This window comes from Dermacentor albipictus, chromosome 6 (genome assembly GCF_038994185.2).
Source record: "Dermacentor albipictus isolate Rhodes 1998 colony chromosome 6, USDA_Dalb.pri_finalv2, whole genome shotgun sequence".
Classification (NCBI taxonomy): Eukaryota; Metazoa; Arthropoda; class Arachnida; order Ixodida; family Ixodidae; genus Dermacentor; species Dermacentor albipictus.
In genome coordinates this window covers 11,883,713-11,898,996 of record NC_091826.1, presented here as the reverse complement: position 1 = coordinate 11,898,996, position 15,284 = coordinate 11,883,713, and the positions used below count along the sequence as shown (strand labels likewise).

Sequence of the window (15,284 nt, the reverse complement as noted above, 5' to 3'; positions counted from 1 at the left end):
ATTCTTGGTTCTGCGTAGGTAATCTGCGTCTTTATTTAAAGAGCGAGGAAAGAAAGCTTCTTTTACATAAAATTATAGGTCGAATGAAACAGACTGCACATGGTTCACAGACGCAGCATGTGCTCCTGAGATCAGTACTTTTCCTGTTCTACCTGCGCCTCGCTGCTTCGCGATGCGAGTACACCAACTAGCCCAGTTTCCCATATTTTTGGAGATTTGTTGGCCTTTATATATATATATATATATATATATATATCCCATATTTTTTTTTTTTCAAATATAGGTCGGCCGTCCTTACTGTGGGGGCGGGAGGTGAGGGGGGACATGTGATTCAAAAATGAGCTATCGACCTATATTCGTGAACAAATTAAGCTACCAAAATACCGACTACTCCGCCACGCCCGCCGTAAGGCCTGTCTGGGAAGAGAGTGGCGTCATGTCAAAAGCTGTCATGTTTAAACATTTTCGTTGATTTTTTTTTAAATATGTGTGTGCGTGTGTGTGTGTGTGTGTGTGTGTGTGTGTGCGTGCGTGCGTGCGTGCGTGCGTGTGTGTGTGTGTGTGTGTGTGTGTGTGTGTGTTTGTGTGTGTGTGTGTGTGTGTGTGTGTGTGTGTGTGTGTGTGTGTGTGTGTGTGTGTGTGTGTGTGTGTGTGTGTGTGTGTGTGTGTGTGTGTGTGTGCGAGTGTGCGATTTCTAATTTTTTTGTTGAATTTTGTCACTTGTGACATATTGCAATTTGTATAATTTTGTGTAATGTTCCGAAATAACATCCTCCTGAGTGTTCCAAGTGTCTTCTGCGATTTTTTTTTTCGCAAGCTGCATATTGTTTGCAGTTCTTGGTGAAGGGTCCTTGCCTCTTGTGAACTGTACAAATAATTAAAGTAACTATCCCATGAACATTAGCAAAAAGAGTAACCTTAAACTTATCACATAGTTCTGAAATTATTAGCGACCATTTAGAACTCGAATAAGTGTGGTGTGAAAAAATTTCGTTGGTTCGAACCGCTGCCAAACACGCCTATGCGATGCAATCAATGGCAGATAGAGCACGGGCGAAATGTATCCTCGGCGTCAGTGGGCCCGTTCAAGTGACCCTTACCGTGTGTGACGAAGATAAAAAGCCCTGACGTCTGCAAAAGAAACTCAATAGGCTCCACGACGCCTTCGCCAAACTTTGTGATCGCTCGATTATCAGTGGACGCTGATCTTGAAACCACTACAAGGAGAGCGCATCACAGACACCGCCAGCCAGTAGATATCAAGCCGCCCAGAACTCAACATCTCGTAAGTATAGTATCTCAGCGAGATGTCTCTGGAGAAAGTCGATCGTACCACCTGCTGTATGTGTATGGACGTATACCGACAGATTAATGCATAACCTTACTATTTTCACCTCGTACGCTTTATATATACTATATATGCATGACATATCTTAGTTTTGTTATTGTTCTTTTTTTTCCATAGGTGTAGCTGTTAGAGGTGCAGTTCTGACAAATTTTGGGGCGGCTACCGCGGTTATGATCACATTTATTCTCATTATGTATGTAATTAGTAGAAGTTAGAAGAAAAAGTCTATTTGTCCTCCCCAATTTCGCGCGACACGTGTTACCGGTCGTACCGTCGTCGCGTTGTCATGTTGCATCGTGCCACCATCGTACGCCGCAGTTGCGCCGTAATCGTCATCGCTTCGAGGAAGATAGCTGCCGCTGTTTTGTGTGGCACTGCGGTCATTTGATCAACCAATACTGCACAATTCGTTCTCTTCATTTCTTTCGTTTAGCCGCCGAGGTGGCTTGATCTGCGGCTGTATACGTATACAAGGCATTTTGTTGCTGACCACAATGTCGCGGATTCGGTTCCCGCCTCCGCATCATGATTGGGGCGCTATGCAAAAACGCTCGGGTGCCACGCTTTAGGAGAACGTGGAAGATCTACCTGTGGAAGAAATTAATTCGGAGCCCGTCTCTCCATCATGAATCGACTGTTTCTTCATTTATTTCTTTCCCTCCCTCTCTCTCTTCCTTCTTTTTTATCAAGATTCTTTCGCGCGTAAGTGAGCCTTACGATGTTGAGGTCTAAAACTCAAGTTTTTCGTCGAGCATAAAATCTTCACAGAAGATCTAGCTCTCTACTGATGCCCCATTGACGAACCGCTCTTCTTTTGGCATTAAATTCATTCAAAACAATTGCTTAAGTTATCGCTTGTTAGATCGTCCAACATTCATCAGTAATTTTGTCGAAGAGTATATATTGCGCAGCCGATGTCGACCAGAAATTACTGTGGACAACTGCTACTATCGCATATTTCTGGTCCATAGCCTGTGAACGGGCCATGCGCATTTCAAAGACGAAATCGGCAGTTTAAAAGATTTCATTGTCCGCCATCACGAGCTTTTCGCGGAGCAAAACAGCGGGTATACATGCAGCGCGCTTTGATGACATCATTTTTTTACCTATTTTAGATGTTGAGCTTGCTTCGCGACACTCCCACGGCGCTGTCTTTGTGAATGTCTGCGACTCTTGAGGAAGGTCCCATCCGAGTTTTAATTGAAGAACACTACACAGCTGACGTAATAGTACTGAAGAGTATCGACAGGAAGGACTCGCCTCATAGTTGAAGGAGCACTAGAAAAGTAGGTTGAGCTGTATAAGTAAAATTAGTAAAATAGACAACAAATACCGTGGGGAAAAAAAAGCGAAAGACGGGTGCCTCGCCGTGACGTCATGCATTTTGACGGCGTTTGCCCGAGCTAGATAACTTTTTTTACCGGCAAATATGAGCTGCATTGCACTCTAACGGAGTCAAAGACTGAAGTCTCGAGGGCCCCAAAAGAGATCAAATATAACATATATACTCTGAAATCCCTGACGTCACACTGACGTACCGGCGCCGGGGCTTTGGAGCGTAATTAAAAATAGACAGCTGGCCTTCGTTATCGCTTCTTGTAATCAACCCATTAAAACGAAATTAGCGGAAGCATAGTTTTTTAAAGAAACGCATGCATTGAGTGAATCAGCTCCAAACGAAAGGCTTGAAACGAAACCAACTATATTTTTCTTTACTTGCAGATCAAAATGTCGGTACGCATTGCAACCGTGCTTTTGTTTGCAGGTAAGTGCGAGATTCGGCTCATAAATGAGACGTTGCATTGGACAGATAGGTCCCCGTCTCTCTCTCTCTTACCCACAAATACTAGACCATAATACTTATATACCAGAAAAAAAGCAGTTCTGGGTCCGGGTAAATCATACGCGCGTCTACTTCACTGTATATATATATATATATATATATATATATATATATGCGAAGTATGGGGGTGAACCGAGGGACCCAATTTTTTTATTAATCAAATCATAAGAAACCAACAAAGACAATAAAGTCAACATAGGGGAAATTACTTGTACTTAATAAATGAATTAAAGAAATTATAAATTAATGGCATTGAAAGTGGATGGAAAAAACAACTTGCCGCAGGTCGAGAACAGACGAGGAAATGGGACAAATAGTGCCGGTGTCGAGAGGGAGTGCCACTTGAAGGCGGCCTTTACGGCATTTCAGTACAGCGCGCATTAATACATTCGCAGAGACTAATTACTCAATGCGACCAATGCACTTACCACAGATATTAAAACGCGACGAAGAATTCTCTACTACAAATGAGTGCAAATACGAAGTACCAAATTATGTACGAACTAAAACACGGTTTATCAGTAATCTTGCCTGCATGTGCGAAAACTTTTCGTCCACTTCCCGCAAACTTTCAACCGGGGACATACGCAAGAGAATCGTTAGCAAAGTTCATTACAGAAAAATGTGTTGAACACCGCAGCGTATATGAGATCACGCAGGTGGTCATGTGAGTGAGTGCATGAGATGAACTCGAAAATTTCAGAGCCTTGCCTGAAAGTATCGCATGCACTCACTTCGATTTCACGCATACCCTCGTTGACAGTCTCATGGCAAGCCCACAAATGACAATGGGCTGTTCGCACGACTGGTCTGCGTTTCCAGTCCTTATCGTGGCGTACACATTTATAGCAAACGGAATTAACGCGCACGCCGTCAATTTCGTAACGGTTAGCACGCACGACTTTAGTTTTAAACAGGGCGCTCAGGTATAAGCTCTCCCGGTGGAAAAGCCATGTATCACAAGTGGATCTCCATGAGGCTTCCCCAAGGGTTATAATCTTCCAAAACACCGGAGAGAGTGCTTGACCGTTGCGGCCCTATCAAAGACATTGACCTGCGCTGTCACAAGTGGTGTGCTTGTGGTTTAAAGGTCTCTAAGCAATCTTCTAAAGAGATACTCCAGAAAAATCCGCACTCAAGAAAAACTTCTCGTTTTTTTCTTCCTTTCACTTTCAGCGTCTTTTATCTCTGGCTTGTTAGGTTTGTAATCTGCATACATATTTAGAATGGTTTAAACCACACGTTACGTTCGAAGAACGTTAAAGAAAGCAAAAACACGCGAGATAAGTTATGATTACTGCTTGTGGTCAACATAAGCCTCAGATAGTGCAAAGTTTTTTAGAGAGAATCAGGCATAGAGTTACGCCCTTCTATATAGCATCTCTAGCGGTACTGCAGGAATTCACGAAGTTGCAACGGCGATCTGGATCTCATTCAAAGATGTCATCTGCGATGTATTCTTTCTGCAAAGGTGAATATTATGATCTACAATGCATTAGTGTCCTCTCTGTTGCAGTACTGCAGCATATCGTGCATGGTGTACTACTGGTGTAACAAATCTGCGCAAGTTTGCTGCAGAAAAGAGCCATACGACATATTGCTGCTGTACATTATGGTTCTTCTACAAAACTTCCTTTTACAAAATACGAAATCCAGTGTTCTGTTTATATAATTATATAGGCTGATGTTGCGTTATAAAGCTTTTGTTAAGTACGGTACCGATACCATAATTCATCTTGCTAAGTTAAAAGCAAACACAAGTGTTCGTCCAACCAGGCACAAAGAAATGTGGACTGTACCCAACCCTAGAACTAATTATGATGAACAATCTTTGTCCTACAAGCTACCTTCCCTTCTAAACTTATTTAACCATGAATATATTGATCCTGTGGATGTATGAACCATGAATAAGCCTGAAACCATGAAACCATGAATATTTTGATCTTGTGCATGACTGACCGTCACCCAAATATATCAAATATATCAAAATATAAAGAGAAGCGTGGATCAGTTAACGTTGGCGTCGGCTATTCTTGCCTGCGCTGTACACACCTGTCCCGTTTAATTACAAACATATGAAGTAGCCCGTAACTTCCTCGCGTATGCGCCTTTTCACTGCGCAGTTTGCGCTTGCGCAAGCCCCGGGCACATCGACTTCGTGTTGGACCAGCTGCTGTCCAGCGCCGGCGTCGACGTGCTTTCGCTTCCGGACATCTCGTTCGACGTGGACAACCAGCGCAACTGGACATTCTCGGGGTACGTCGAGTTCCACCTGCAAAACGGGACACTGCTAAACCTGCGCAGAAGGGTGAGTACGCACACACCTCGGCCGAGGCACCGAGCGCAGTCTGAAAAACCTACACACCTTTTAGGGTGCGGTTTTGCCACGCTGCAAAAATCGCCACCATTAATTCTCGATTCACTTTAGTAATTTCACGCCAGGAATGCCATAAGCTCTTTATAGCGTCGCAAATTGTTCCTTACGTGGTATTGATTCATCCATAAAATATTGATATTCTTTGACTGGATTGCACACTGAAAGGCGCATATAAAAGAAAAAACGGCGTCCTGAAAAATTCTTTTCGGGGAGTGTTACTGCTAGTGCCATTTTATAACTTCGCCTCCGAGAGTTCCCGCAAAACTCACGTTCACCCTGAATGGGCTTCATAAAGCCCGGCGCATGCAGGAACTCTCGCAAGTGGCACTTCACTCAATTGAAACAGTTGCACCCTTTTGGGAGTATATTTGTCCCACAACAATAATTGTCATGTCTTGCTTGCGTTTCCTTTCTTGAGAACACTGCGCTCGCTACTTTCCTGTCGAGAATGCTCTGTCGTGCTGATAACGCGCATGCCGTTCGTGACTTGGAGGTACAGGGCTCGCAGCATTAAAGAAAGGAAATGCAAGCAAGACAGATGACGATTATCGTTGTGCACTCTTAGAAAAATTTACACCCTTTGGGGCTTATCTTGTCCCACAACAATAATCGTCATCTGTCTTGCCCGCGTTTCCTTTCTTTAACGCTGCGAGCCCGGTACTTCCCAGTCACGAACGACACGCGCGCTATCAGTGTGACGCAGCTTCTCGACAGGAAAGTAGCGAGCGCCGAGCTTTCAAGAAAGGAAACGCAAGCAAGGAATATGACGATTATCGTTGTGGGACAAATATACACCCCAACGGGTGCAACCGTTTTAAGAGTGTGTGGCAAATATAGACCCCAAAAGGTGCAACTGTATTTAGAGTGTCGAAGGTTCTCTTTGAAATCAAAGTTATGGTTTTCGCTTGGACTACACATACGCTTTTCACCCTCCTTATGGTGTAATCTTGTCACTAAATGGCGTACAACTGTTAAGAGTTTACACTCTTAAAGAAGTTTGCACCCTTTGGGGCTTATCGTGTCCTACAACAATAATCGACGTCTGCCTTGCTTAATTGCGCTTAGAAGTGCAGGGCTTGCAGCGTTAAAGAAAGGAAATGCGAGCAAAATGCCCTCCCCCCCGCCCCTCGGGAGATACGCCTATGCATGTGCCACCATGCACACTCCAGCATCCATTCGAGCTTTTGTGCAACTTTATCGTCATTATATTTCCCTCCTTATTTTCTATGATGAAAAAATGGTGTATACGCTTGTGGTCACTTACGCAATTTATTTTTTTCTATATCACTGTTTTTTCTCAGCTTATGCGCCATCAATATCTCAAACATCTATTGCTTGTATTCACCGCGCCGATGTCTAAAGACCCTACCTAGCCTCATGAAGAATGAGCAAGTTTCCATTTCTGAATATCACTACTGTACACCTTGCCAGAATGGCAAGGTGTGCAATTGTCTCGACTAAATTTGCACCGCGTAAAACGATCTTTGGCGGTGCAGGTACGACGAGTCGGTGACTGCGGCCTGCGCGGCGACCAGGAAAACGGCTCCCCGGTTGTCGAGATTTGGTGCAACTTGAACCTCCGGGGTGTGGTCGCCCGTTACGAAGTCGAGGTGATCGCCGACGACCGATCCAACACAGTGGTTGCCGAACTGCTCGTTGACACCGGCAACATCTACTTCAAGCTCGAGACGCGCCAGGACAACTGCACAGAATGTACGTGACGCATGTAACCTCTGAGCTATAGGGGATGATTCTGGTCCCGACACAACCATTTATATCCCGGCGTCTGAGTCAAACCCGGAGTGAGTGAGTGAGTGAGTGAGTGAGTGAGTGAGTGAGTGAGTGAGTGAGTGAGTGAGTGAGTGAGTGAGTGAGTGAGTGAGTGAGTGAGTGAGTGAGTGAGTGAGTGAGTGAGTGAGTGAGTGAGTGAGTGAGTGAGTGAGTGAGTGATGAAGAGCAATCCATTATTTCGATCAAGAAAGACTGCATCGGGCCCAGATGACAGAGAATGTTTAAGTTATCTATGTGGAAGATAATAGATAAAATAAATTACATAAGGCTGTACAAAGGTACACTAACCAGTCAAATAAGCAGCACTCCCGAAAGTTCACAACGAATTTGGCGTTATTTCCTTTCAATTCATTCCAGAAATGGTTGCCACACAAGTTGTAGAGGTTTTTCTTTTTTTCTCTCTCTCTCTCTCTCTTGCGATACTTACATGCGCGTTGGAGAAGAGGTCCTGCTACCAATGTTTTTTGACAGGTGCACCTTTGGAAGGAGTCCAAACATGAAAAATAATGAACGTGCACCGCCTTACATATAGTGAGAGCAAAGGATTGTGCTGCGCAGCGTAAGAATTATGTTCGTGCACGAAAACAAACTTAGCTTAAGACTGGGACATATATTGCCACGCGCGCTTCGAAAAATTATGTGTTAATGTCGTTTCCCTCTCATTGTCTTCTTTATACGTGTGTGCGCAGGTTCGCAAATAACGGATTTCCAAGTGACCGAAGTTACAGCCCGGATGAAGCCTCTGACACAGTACATGGACTTCATCGCCGAAGTTGTGGAGAAATTTGAAAGCGAAGTAGTCTCTCGAGCACCGAGGCACATATCCTACGCATTTAGCACAGCTTACAAGCGGGCACTGGCTGACAGGGTTTCCCCGCTGAAAGCCACAGACTTCACTGATCTCTCCTAGATGAAGGCAGCAAAGCTGACTTTGAAATTTAATATGAAATGTAATAAACGCACAGCGCTGAGATGGCAAATAAAGACACTATATCTTACTATCACTGCTTCGCTGCCATTATAAATCCCTTGAATGTGGGTCAGTCTTACCATCAGCGGAAAAATCGTCGGTCAGAAAGGACGCAAAAATGAAATACCTTGAAATTTCCGCCTTTTTTGCACCAGCTCCCTGTGACGTCATGCATTTTGACAACGCTTGTTCGGAGCTGAAATCGTACTTACGCAATTGCCAGTCGCAGACGTACAATGGCCTGGACGCGAAACGGAATCCTTCCATCTGCTAGAACATTTTATCACCAAATAAGACCAAATGGGGTATTTGATTAAAGTTTATCTTGAACTTGTAAAAGAAGTCGCAGTTTCGCCCGAAAGGCGAAGCATCGATTGCGATAGCAAATTAGTAGACAGCTATACGAAGTAAGGATAGTAGTTTTAACGGCTGTATAAACTTGAAAACATCCGCTTACTAAGTGAATTAAGAAGCAGGGTGTCAGCGCACACAAGCAAACATGAGCACATCACATTCGATGACCGGGGACACTCGCTGACAAAACGCTGGTGTGAGCAAGCGCGGCAGCAGCGGCGAGCTAAAAGTGACCATCGTGCGGCCTATCGCTTCAACGCAGGACTGGCGAGAACAGCATGAGCCGTCTGCGGATCCCTTTCAAGATACAGCGCGAGCGACGGCGAGCGGCCGTGCCAAGTATACGCACTTGTTGGCGGAGCCGCCCACCTCCCTCACGCGCTGCCTCCCCACATTCCACCACGCGAGATTGATTAAATTAAATTATAGGGTTTTACGTGCCAAAAACATTTTCTGATAACGAGGCTCGCCGTAGTGGTGGACTCCAAAAATTTCGACCATCTTGGATTCTTCAACGTTCACCTAAATGTAAGGACACGGGTGTTTTCGCATTTCGCGCCTGTCGATTCGATCCCGCGACCTCGTGCTCGGCAGCTCACCAGCATAGCCACTGAGCAACCACGGCGGGTCACGCGATGTTGAGCCGCGATCGTCACCTCCCCTTGCACTCGGTCGCTAAATGCGCGTCAGTATACTACTGATTGTCGCGCGGAAGGAGCAAACGATTCAGTAACTGTAGTTACATCACGGGTGACGACGACAGCAAAAATGTGCCTGGAGTGTCAATATAATTGCTATCGCAATAAAATTGTAGGCGTGTTCGAATAGCGGTATATCTTTATTCCGATAACAATTATATGGACACTGCAGGCGCACTTCCGCCGCCGTCGTCGGCGTTCTACTCCGGCGGCGGCTGCGTACGGCGCGGCCGCGATGGGGACAGAGTCTATTCACGCCGGGAGCTGATAGCTTCGTCTGCCCTGTGTTTTCGAAGGTTGGTTCACGCTGAAGCGAGAGACAGCACGAAGGTCAATTCACTCGCTGCTGCAGCCGCGCTTCCTCACGCCAGCGTTTTGCCAGCGAGTGTCCGCAACCATCAAGTGGGATTTTGTTCATTTTTGTCTGTGCGCGCGCCGCACCATGCTTGTTAATTTGCCACCGATTGTTTACAGTGATATACGGCCGATAAAACTGCTATCCTAACTTTAGCTAATTATATAATTAGTTGCTATCGCAATCGATGCTTCGTCTTTCGAGCGAAACTGCGACTCGAATCGAATGCGAATATTTGAAAAACGACTTCAGAATATCGAACTTAGCACCAAATATTTCCATATTTTATTGTGACATAAAAATTGCCTGCAGTCCGTTCAGACCGTTAGGGGAGCAATATACTCATTTATATATGCTATTCGATACATATGTAATGCATTTAACAACTTGAGGTTAGGTGAACTGAGAAGCTTGAAAGGTGATCGCATTCCTCTGGTGCACCGACGATGCCACAGACAAAACAAATGAAGAGCACGTCACCAGATGCACGCAGAGTAGCTCGATCGCTGCAATACTAGGAATGAAACAAGGGAAGGTTGGCCAAACAGTAAATTTTAGAAAATTCGCAGGCTGCCTAAGGTGAGGCACGCAGAAATGATTGCCAGGCGTTCGCTCGAACAGGTGGTATCCAAAACCCGAAGTATTTGAAATTTTAAATATTCGCACACCCTTTAAAAAAAATAACAACATCCGTTCCCCTCGCCAACGGTGTTTCAACGGGAATGGCTTCTCATAGAATGAAGGACCAGCTGGCTCCTTGCGCAGCTTGACAATAGAGAATGGGGGTGCATTTTCCTTCTTAACATTGTTTTCTATCAGAGCCATATTTTATTACTTATAGGAAAAGATGAGTAAGTAGTCCACACGACATCATCTTTTCTTTTTCTTGTTTTCTGACTTTGGCAACGAGCCAAGTTGGGGGGGCGGGGGCACTTTCGTGGAGCCCGGGTCGGTATCAAATTTCTCGAACGCGATTGGCTGCCTGCTTGATTTCTCAATAACGAGTCAATCGAAAAAATTCAATGGAAAGCCAATGGATAAATTCCCCGTGTAGCTGGGTCAGATAAGCGTAACATACGACATATACATAGGACGACATCATCGGCATTCATCAATGTGTCGTGCTAGAGGGATGACAAGTAAGGAATGGGACAGAATTGAACACAAGGTCCCCGTGGGAACTGGTGGGAACAGCGACAGGACCTGATGACATACCTATGAAATTGATAAGCATATTAGGTCAGAAAAGTAAATTAAGATTACGACAACTTATTGAACAAATAGTTGTAGGGGGAGATGTTCCATGCACAGGACTGGAAATCAAGCAGAATGATATTAGTTTACAAAGGTAAGGGAACCAAGGACAACATTAAATCCTACAGGCCAATAACTGTCACATCAGTCATATACAGAGTAGCAATGCAGATGGTGAAAATGAAAATGGAGGAATGGGCAGAACGTGAAGAGATCTTGGGAGAGCTGCTGAATGGATTTCGAAGGAACAGAAGGCCATACATGATAATTTATTTGTTATATAACACAGTGCATAGAGATAGCGGCAGCCAGGCAGAAACCGCTATGGATAGCTTTTTTAGACATTAGAGGAGCCTATGATAATGTAAACAGAGAAAAGTTATGGAGCCAGTTGAAGGAATGTGGTCTAGATAGAAAGGTGGCTCGATTCCTACAACAAGTTTATACAGCTGATGAGGTAGAGATAACATGGGAGGGGGAAACTGGGAGGGGGAAACTACAAAGCCAGCTAAAATAAGAAGTGGTCTCAGTGGTCCATTGTCGCCCCTGATTTTTATGATTTACATGAGCCAAATGGAAAAGCGGCTAGAATAGAGCAGGGCAGAAGGTAGCTCAAGTACTAGCTGGACTGATGTATGCAGATGATATTGTACTGCTTGCTGACACCCGAGTAGGGCTACAGGAACTAATGAGGATATGTGGAGAGGAGGGAGAACATTTGGGACTGTAATTCAGTAGAGAGAAGTCTGGGATAATAGTATACAATGAAGAAAGGGGGAACCATTGGAAATACAAGGCACTAAGATTGATCATGTTGAAAAATACAAGTATTTGGGCATATCGCTAAACGAGGGCAAAAAGTTCTTGGAAGAACATGAAAAAAATTATGATTGAAAAAGTGAAAAGGAACTCAGCTGTAATGAAACACAAGGCACTATGGAACTATAATAGGTACGAGGTGGTAAGAGGGATATGGAAAGAGGTTATAGCACCTGGCCTCACATTCGGAAATTCAGTACTGTGCATGAAATCGGAAGTTCAGGCATGCATGGAAACAAGACAGAGAAGTGTAGGAAGGTTGGCCTTAGGAGCGCACGAGAACACCCTTAATGAGGGAGTGCAGGGGGACATGGGATGGACGTCATTCGAAGGTAGAGAGGCAATAAGTAAGCTAAAATATGAAGAGACTCCCAGCACTGGGGGAAAAAAGGTGGGCGGGAAAAGTGTACAAAGATCTATACATTAAATGTTTGAACACAAAGTGGACACTTAGAACTAGGAAGCTGAGGATTAGATACCTACAGCCGAGGGAGGGGGTCCAACGTGGTTCTAGTGTGGGAAAAGAGGTGAAGGAGACGGAAAGAAAAATGTGGGAAGAAAGAATGCTCGGAAAGCCAGCGTTATCGATGTATAGGACACAAAAACAGGAGGTAAAGAGAGAGCTTTTATTTGATAACTCGCGGGGCAGCTCACTATTATTCGAAGCTAGGACGGGGGTTTTGAGAACGAAAACATATCTTTTGTGCGCAGCTTGCGGAGCCGAAATTGAGACCACAGAGCATATAGTGCTGAGATGCACAGACCTTCGCCCGACTCTGGCTGAGGGAACAGTGACAGATATGGAAGGGAGTTTTCCCTGTGAACGAGGGCAAATAGACGAGAAAAGAGTGGCAGTAACGAAGGGGAGGCTAGTGGATTGGTGGAGGAAGTCAAGGGAGAGATAATACCATAAATCGGGCAGCTAATGTTCTCTATACTATTTTAGATATTTATTTTGGGGGGAGGAGGGGAGTGAAAACTAGTTTAAAGAGAAGGGGATATAAAGAAAGAAAAATAGGAGGGGGAGCAAAAGGCTAGGTGGCGCCGGCCGCCGCCCGTTACAAAGGGTGTAGCCGCCATCCATCCATCCATCCAACCCACCGATCTCTGGGTGCTGTGCATGGCTGTGCTGTCTTTGCAACGCTTCTAGTTCGGTCTGCGTGGTTCGATCGGCTAGTTGGGCTCCACAAAAAAGACGTTTCTGCTGTCAAGAAACTTTTCTTTTGCGTTTTTGTGAACATGGTGAGAAGTTTACCCGTGTGTTTTCTTTATTGTACTGTGTGCTTAGAGTTGCGGCATGCTAGAGCACGAGAAAGCGGGTGTTTTTGACTGCTTGCTTCTCATTTACGGTGACGAAACGTTTTTGCGTGTATAGTTTGCGCATGGACAAATTCAACCAGTTATTTATGTTTATGTGTTATTTTTGCAGTTGTTCTACTCGTTCTTCAAGTCCTTGGTCGGCAAAGATGTTGTCGTAGAGCTGAAAAATGACTTAAGGTGAGGAGTCAGTCAAGCTGCCAACCATTTATGCGCATCTGAAAGGGTTGCGTTTATTTTCGTTTGTGTTCTTCTTGGCAGTATGTGCGGAACGCTCCACTCTGTGGACCAGTATCTAAACATAAAGCTCACAGACATCAGTGTGACTGAGCAGGACAAGTACCCCCACATGGTGAGTAACGTTTGCATGTCGATCTTTCTCCGTGAAAGGGCGCGAAATATGACTGCACAGTTTGCTGGCAGTAGTTGGTTGCCGCATTTCAGTGTTGGCGCTTCCTTTGTGTGGCTAGCCAGGTATAGTTGCTCAGCGTATCTTTCGCATGCGCGAGCAGTACTGTAATGCGCCTTGTGTGTCCGGCGCCCTTGCGAATTCACGAGAAGCAGGTCACTTGCATATGCTAAAGCAAGCCTAATGGAGTGTAGTTTAGACAAACAATAGCTAAACGTCTATTGATTAAAACTGCCATTACAAGTTCGTGCAAATTCAAAAGAAAGTTGGACACTGAATGATTGTCATAACATTAAAACACATTCAATAAGTACCATAACATAGCAATATCAGCAATAGTTGACTGCCATAGGGATTGCAACAATCAACACCGTACTTTGAACATAATTTCTGCGTTATTTGTTTGTAAACAAATGTGATAGCTTGTGTATTCACATTACCAGCAAACATTTTTTATGCTAAAATGGTCATTTTGTTCTAGCTCTCTGTCAAGAACTGCTTCATAAGAGGGTCCGTAGTGCGTTATGTTCAGCTGCCAGCAGATGAAGTGGACACACAGTTGCTCCAAGATGCTGCAAGGAAAGAGGCCTCGCAAAGCAAGCCATAAGTGGATGCATAGACATATGAACCGTCTGACTGTATGAAGCGTCAATGTTACATTCATCTCTTTATTTTCATCATTTTATGTCTTCATGCATTGTCACTATGTGTGCACAGTTCGTTTTGTTATTTGGTTAAGCTTTGTGTAAATAAAAAAAATCAAGAAAATAAACACACTGCATGTAGCCCATGTTATGAAGAGAATCAGAAGTGCTGATTCTTGAAATCTGTGTTGTTATGCAGATAAAGTACTGCTTCAACTCCACAAGTGTTGTGTTGTGTTTTGCTCCGTGGCTATGATCTACTATTGAGCTTGAGGTCACGGTTTCAATGCTCGACAACAAGACCGTATTCATATCGAGGGCAGAATGCAAGAACACTCATATTTAGATATAGGTGCATGTTGAACCCCTGGTGGTCTAAATTGATCCTAAGCCCTCCACTGCCGCATCTTTCATAGGCTAGGTTTCGTTAAAGGCTGAACTCATTAGCTTCATGGCACGCATTAATGCGAAAGCATTATATGTCCCATGAGGCAGGAAAGCCATCGCTATCCACGAGTGGAACCGAAAATCAATGTGACGTCATCAGCAGCTTGTAGGACATCGGTAGTAATACAGAAGATAGTAAATTGTATAAAAATGTTAATTAGTAGTAATTGTAGGTAAATCATGTGAATTAGATTGAATTTAAGTTAGAACAAGGTACTCCAAGATGACTTAATTTGGAGTGAAGTGATTTAAGGTTGAACGAGGTGGAGGGAGGTTGGTACAAATCGAAGCAAGGTGGATTAAGGTACAGATTTGAAGGGAACGTGGCAATGTATGATGTCACATGTCATGGACATAACTAATTAATTAGAGAAGTCATGCTTTTGCATTCAGCTCACTTAAGGATACTTAAGTGACTGTCAGTATTTTATCTTTTGGTTCACTTGTCCTGTGTTCTGATGCTGGTAGTTCAACTTGTTTTGCACACAGCAGTACTGATGTTACAGTTGCTTGTAGCTTCCAATATAAGTACATACTCATTGTACAAATGATTTGCATGTCTGTAATGGAGAAGCTGTTCAACATTGTTAATTTACAAAATTTGTGTGCATTGCCAACAGTTGGTCCACTTTGGACTGTAAATTGTGAAGGCTGAGGT

At 44.2% G+C, this 15,284-nt stretch overlaps 2 protein-coding genes across 2 annotated transcripts; both read left to right on the top strand.

Moving 5' to 3' along the window:
• The first annotated feature begins 1,124 nt into the window (after nt 1–1,124).
• On the top strand, nt 1,125–8,360 carry LOC135914216 (uncharacterized). Its single transcript, XM_065446967.1, has 5 exons — nt 1,125–1,285; nt 3,071–3,113; nt 5,315–5,499; nt 7,065–7,281; nt 8,049–8,360. The coding sequence occupies exons 2-5, from the start codon at nt 3,077–3,079 to the stop codon at nt 8,267–8,269; spliced, it is 660 nt and encodes a 219-aa protein (XP_065303039.1). The 5' UTR covers nt 1,125–1,285; nt 3,071–3,076; the 3' UTR covers nt 8,270–8,360.
• Nucleotides 8,361–12,892: 4,532 nt separating this feature from the next.
• Nucleotides 12,893–14,403, top strand: LOC135914215 (U6 snRNA-associated Sm-like protein LSm2). The gene is made up of 4 exons (XM_065446966.2): nt 12,893–13,051; nt 13,239–13,306; nt 13,388–13,478; nt 14,017–14,403. The coding sequence occupies exons 1-4, from the start codon at nt 13,049–13,051 to the stop codon at nt 14,140–14,142; spliced, it is 288 nt and encodes a 95-aa protein (XP_065303038.1). The 5' UTR covers nt 12,893–13,048; the 3' UTR covers nt 14,143–14,403.
• Nucleotides 14,404–15,284: the final 881 nt, after the last annotated feature.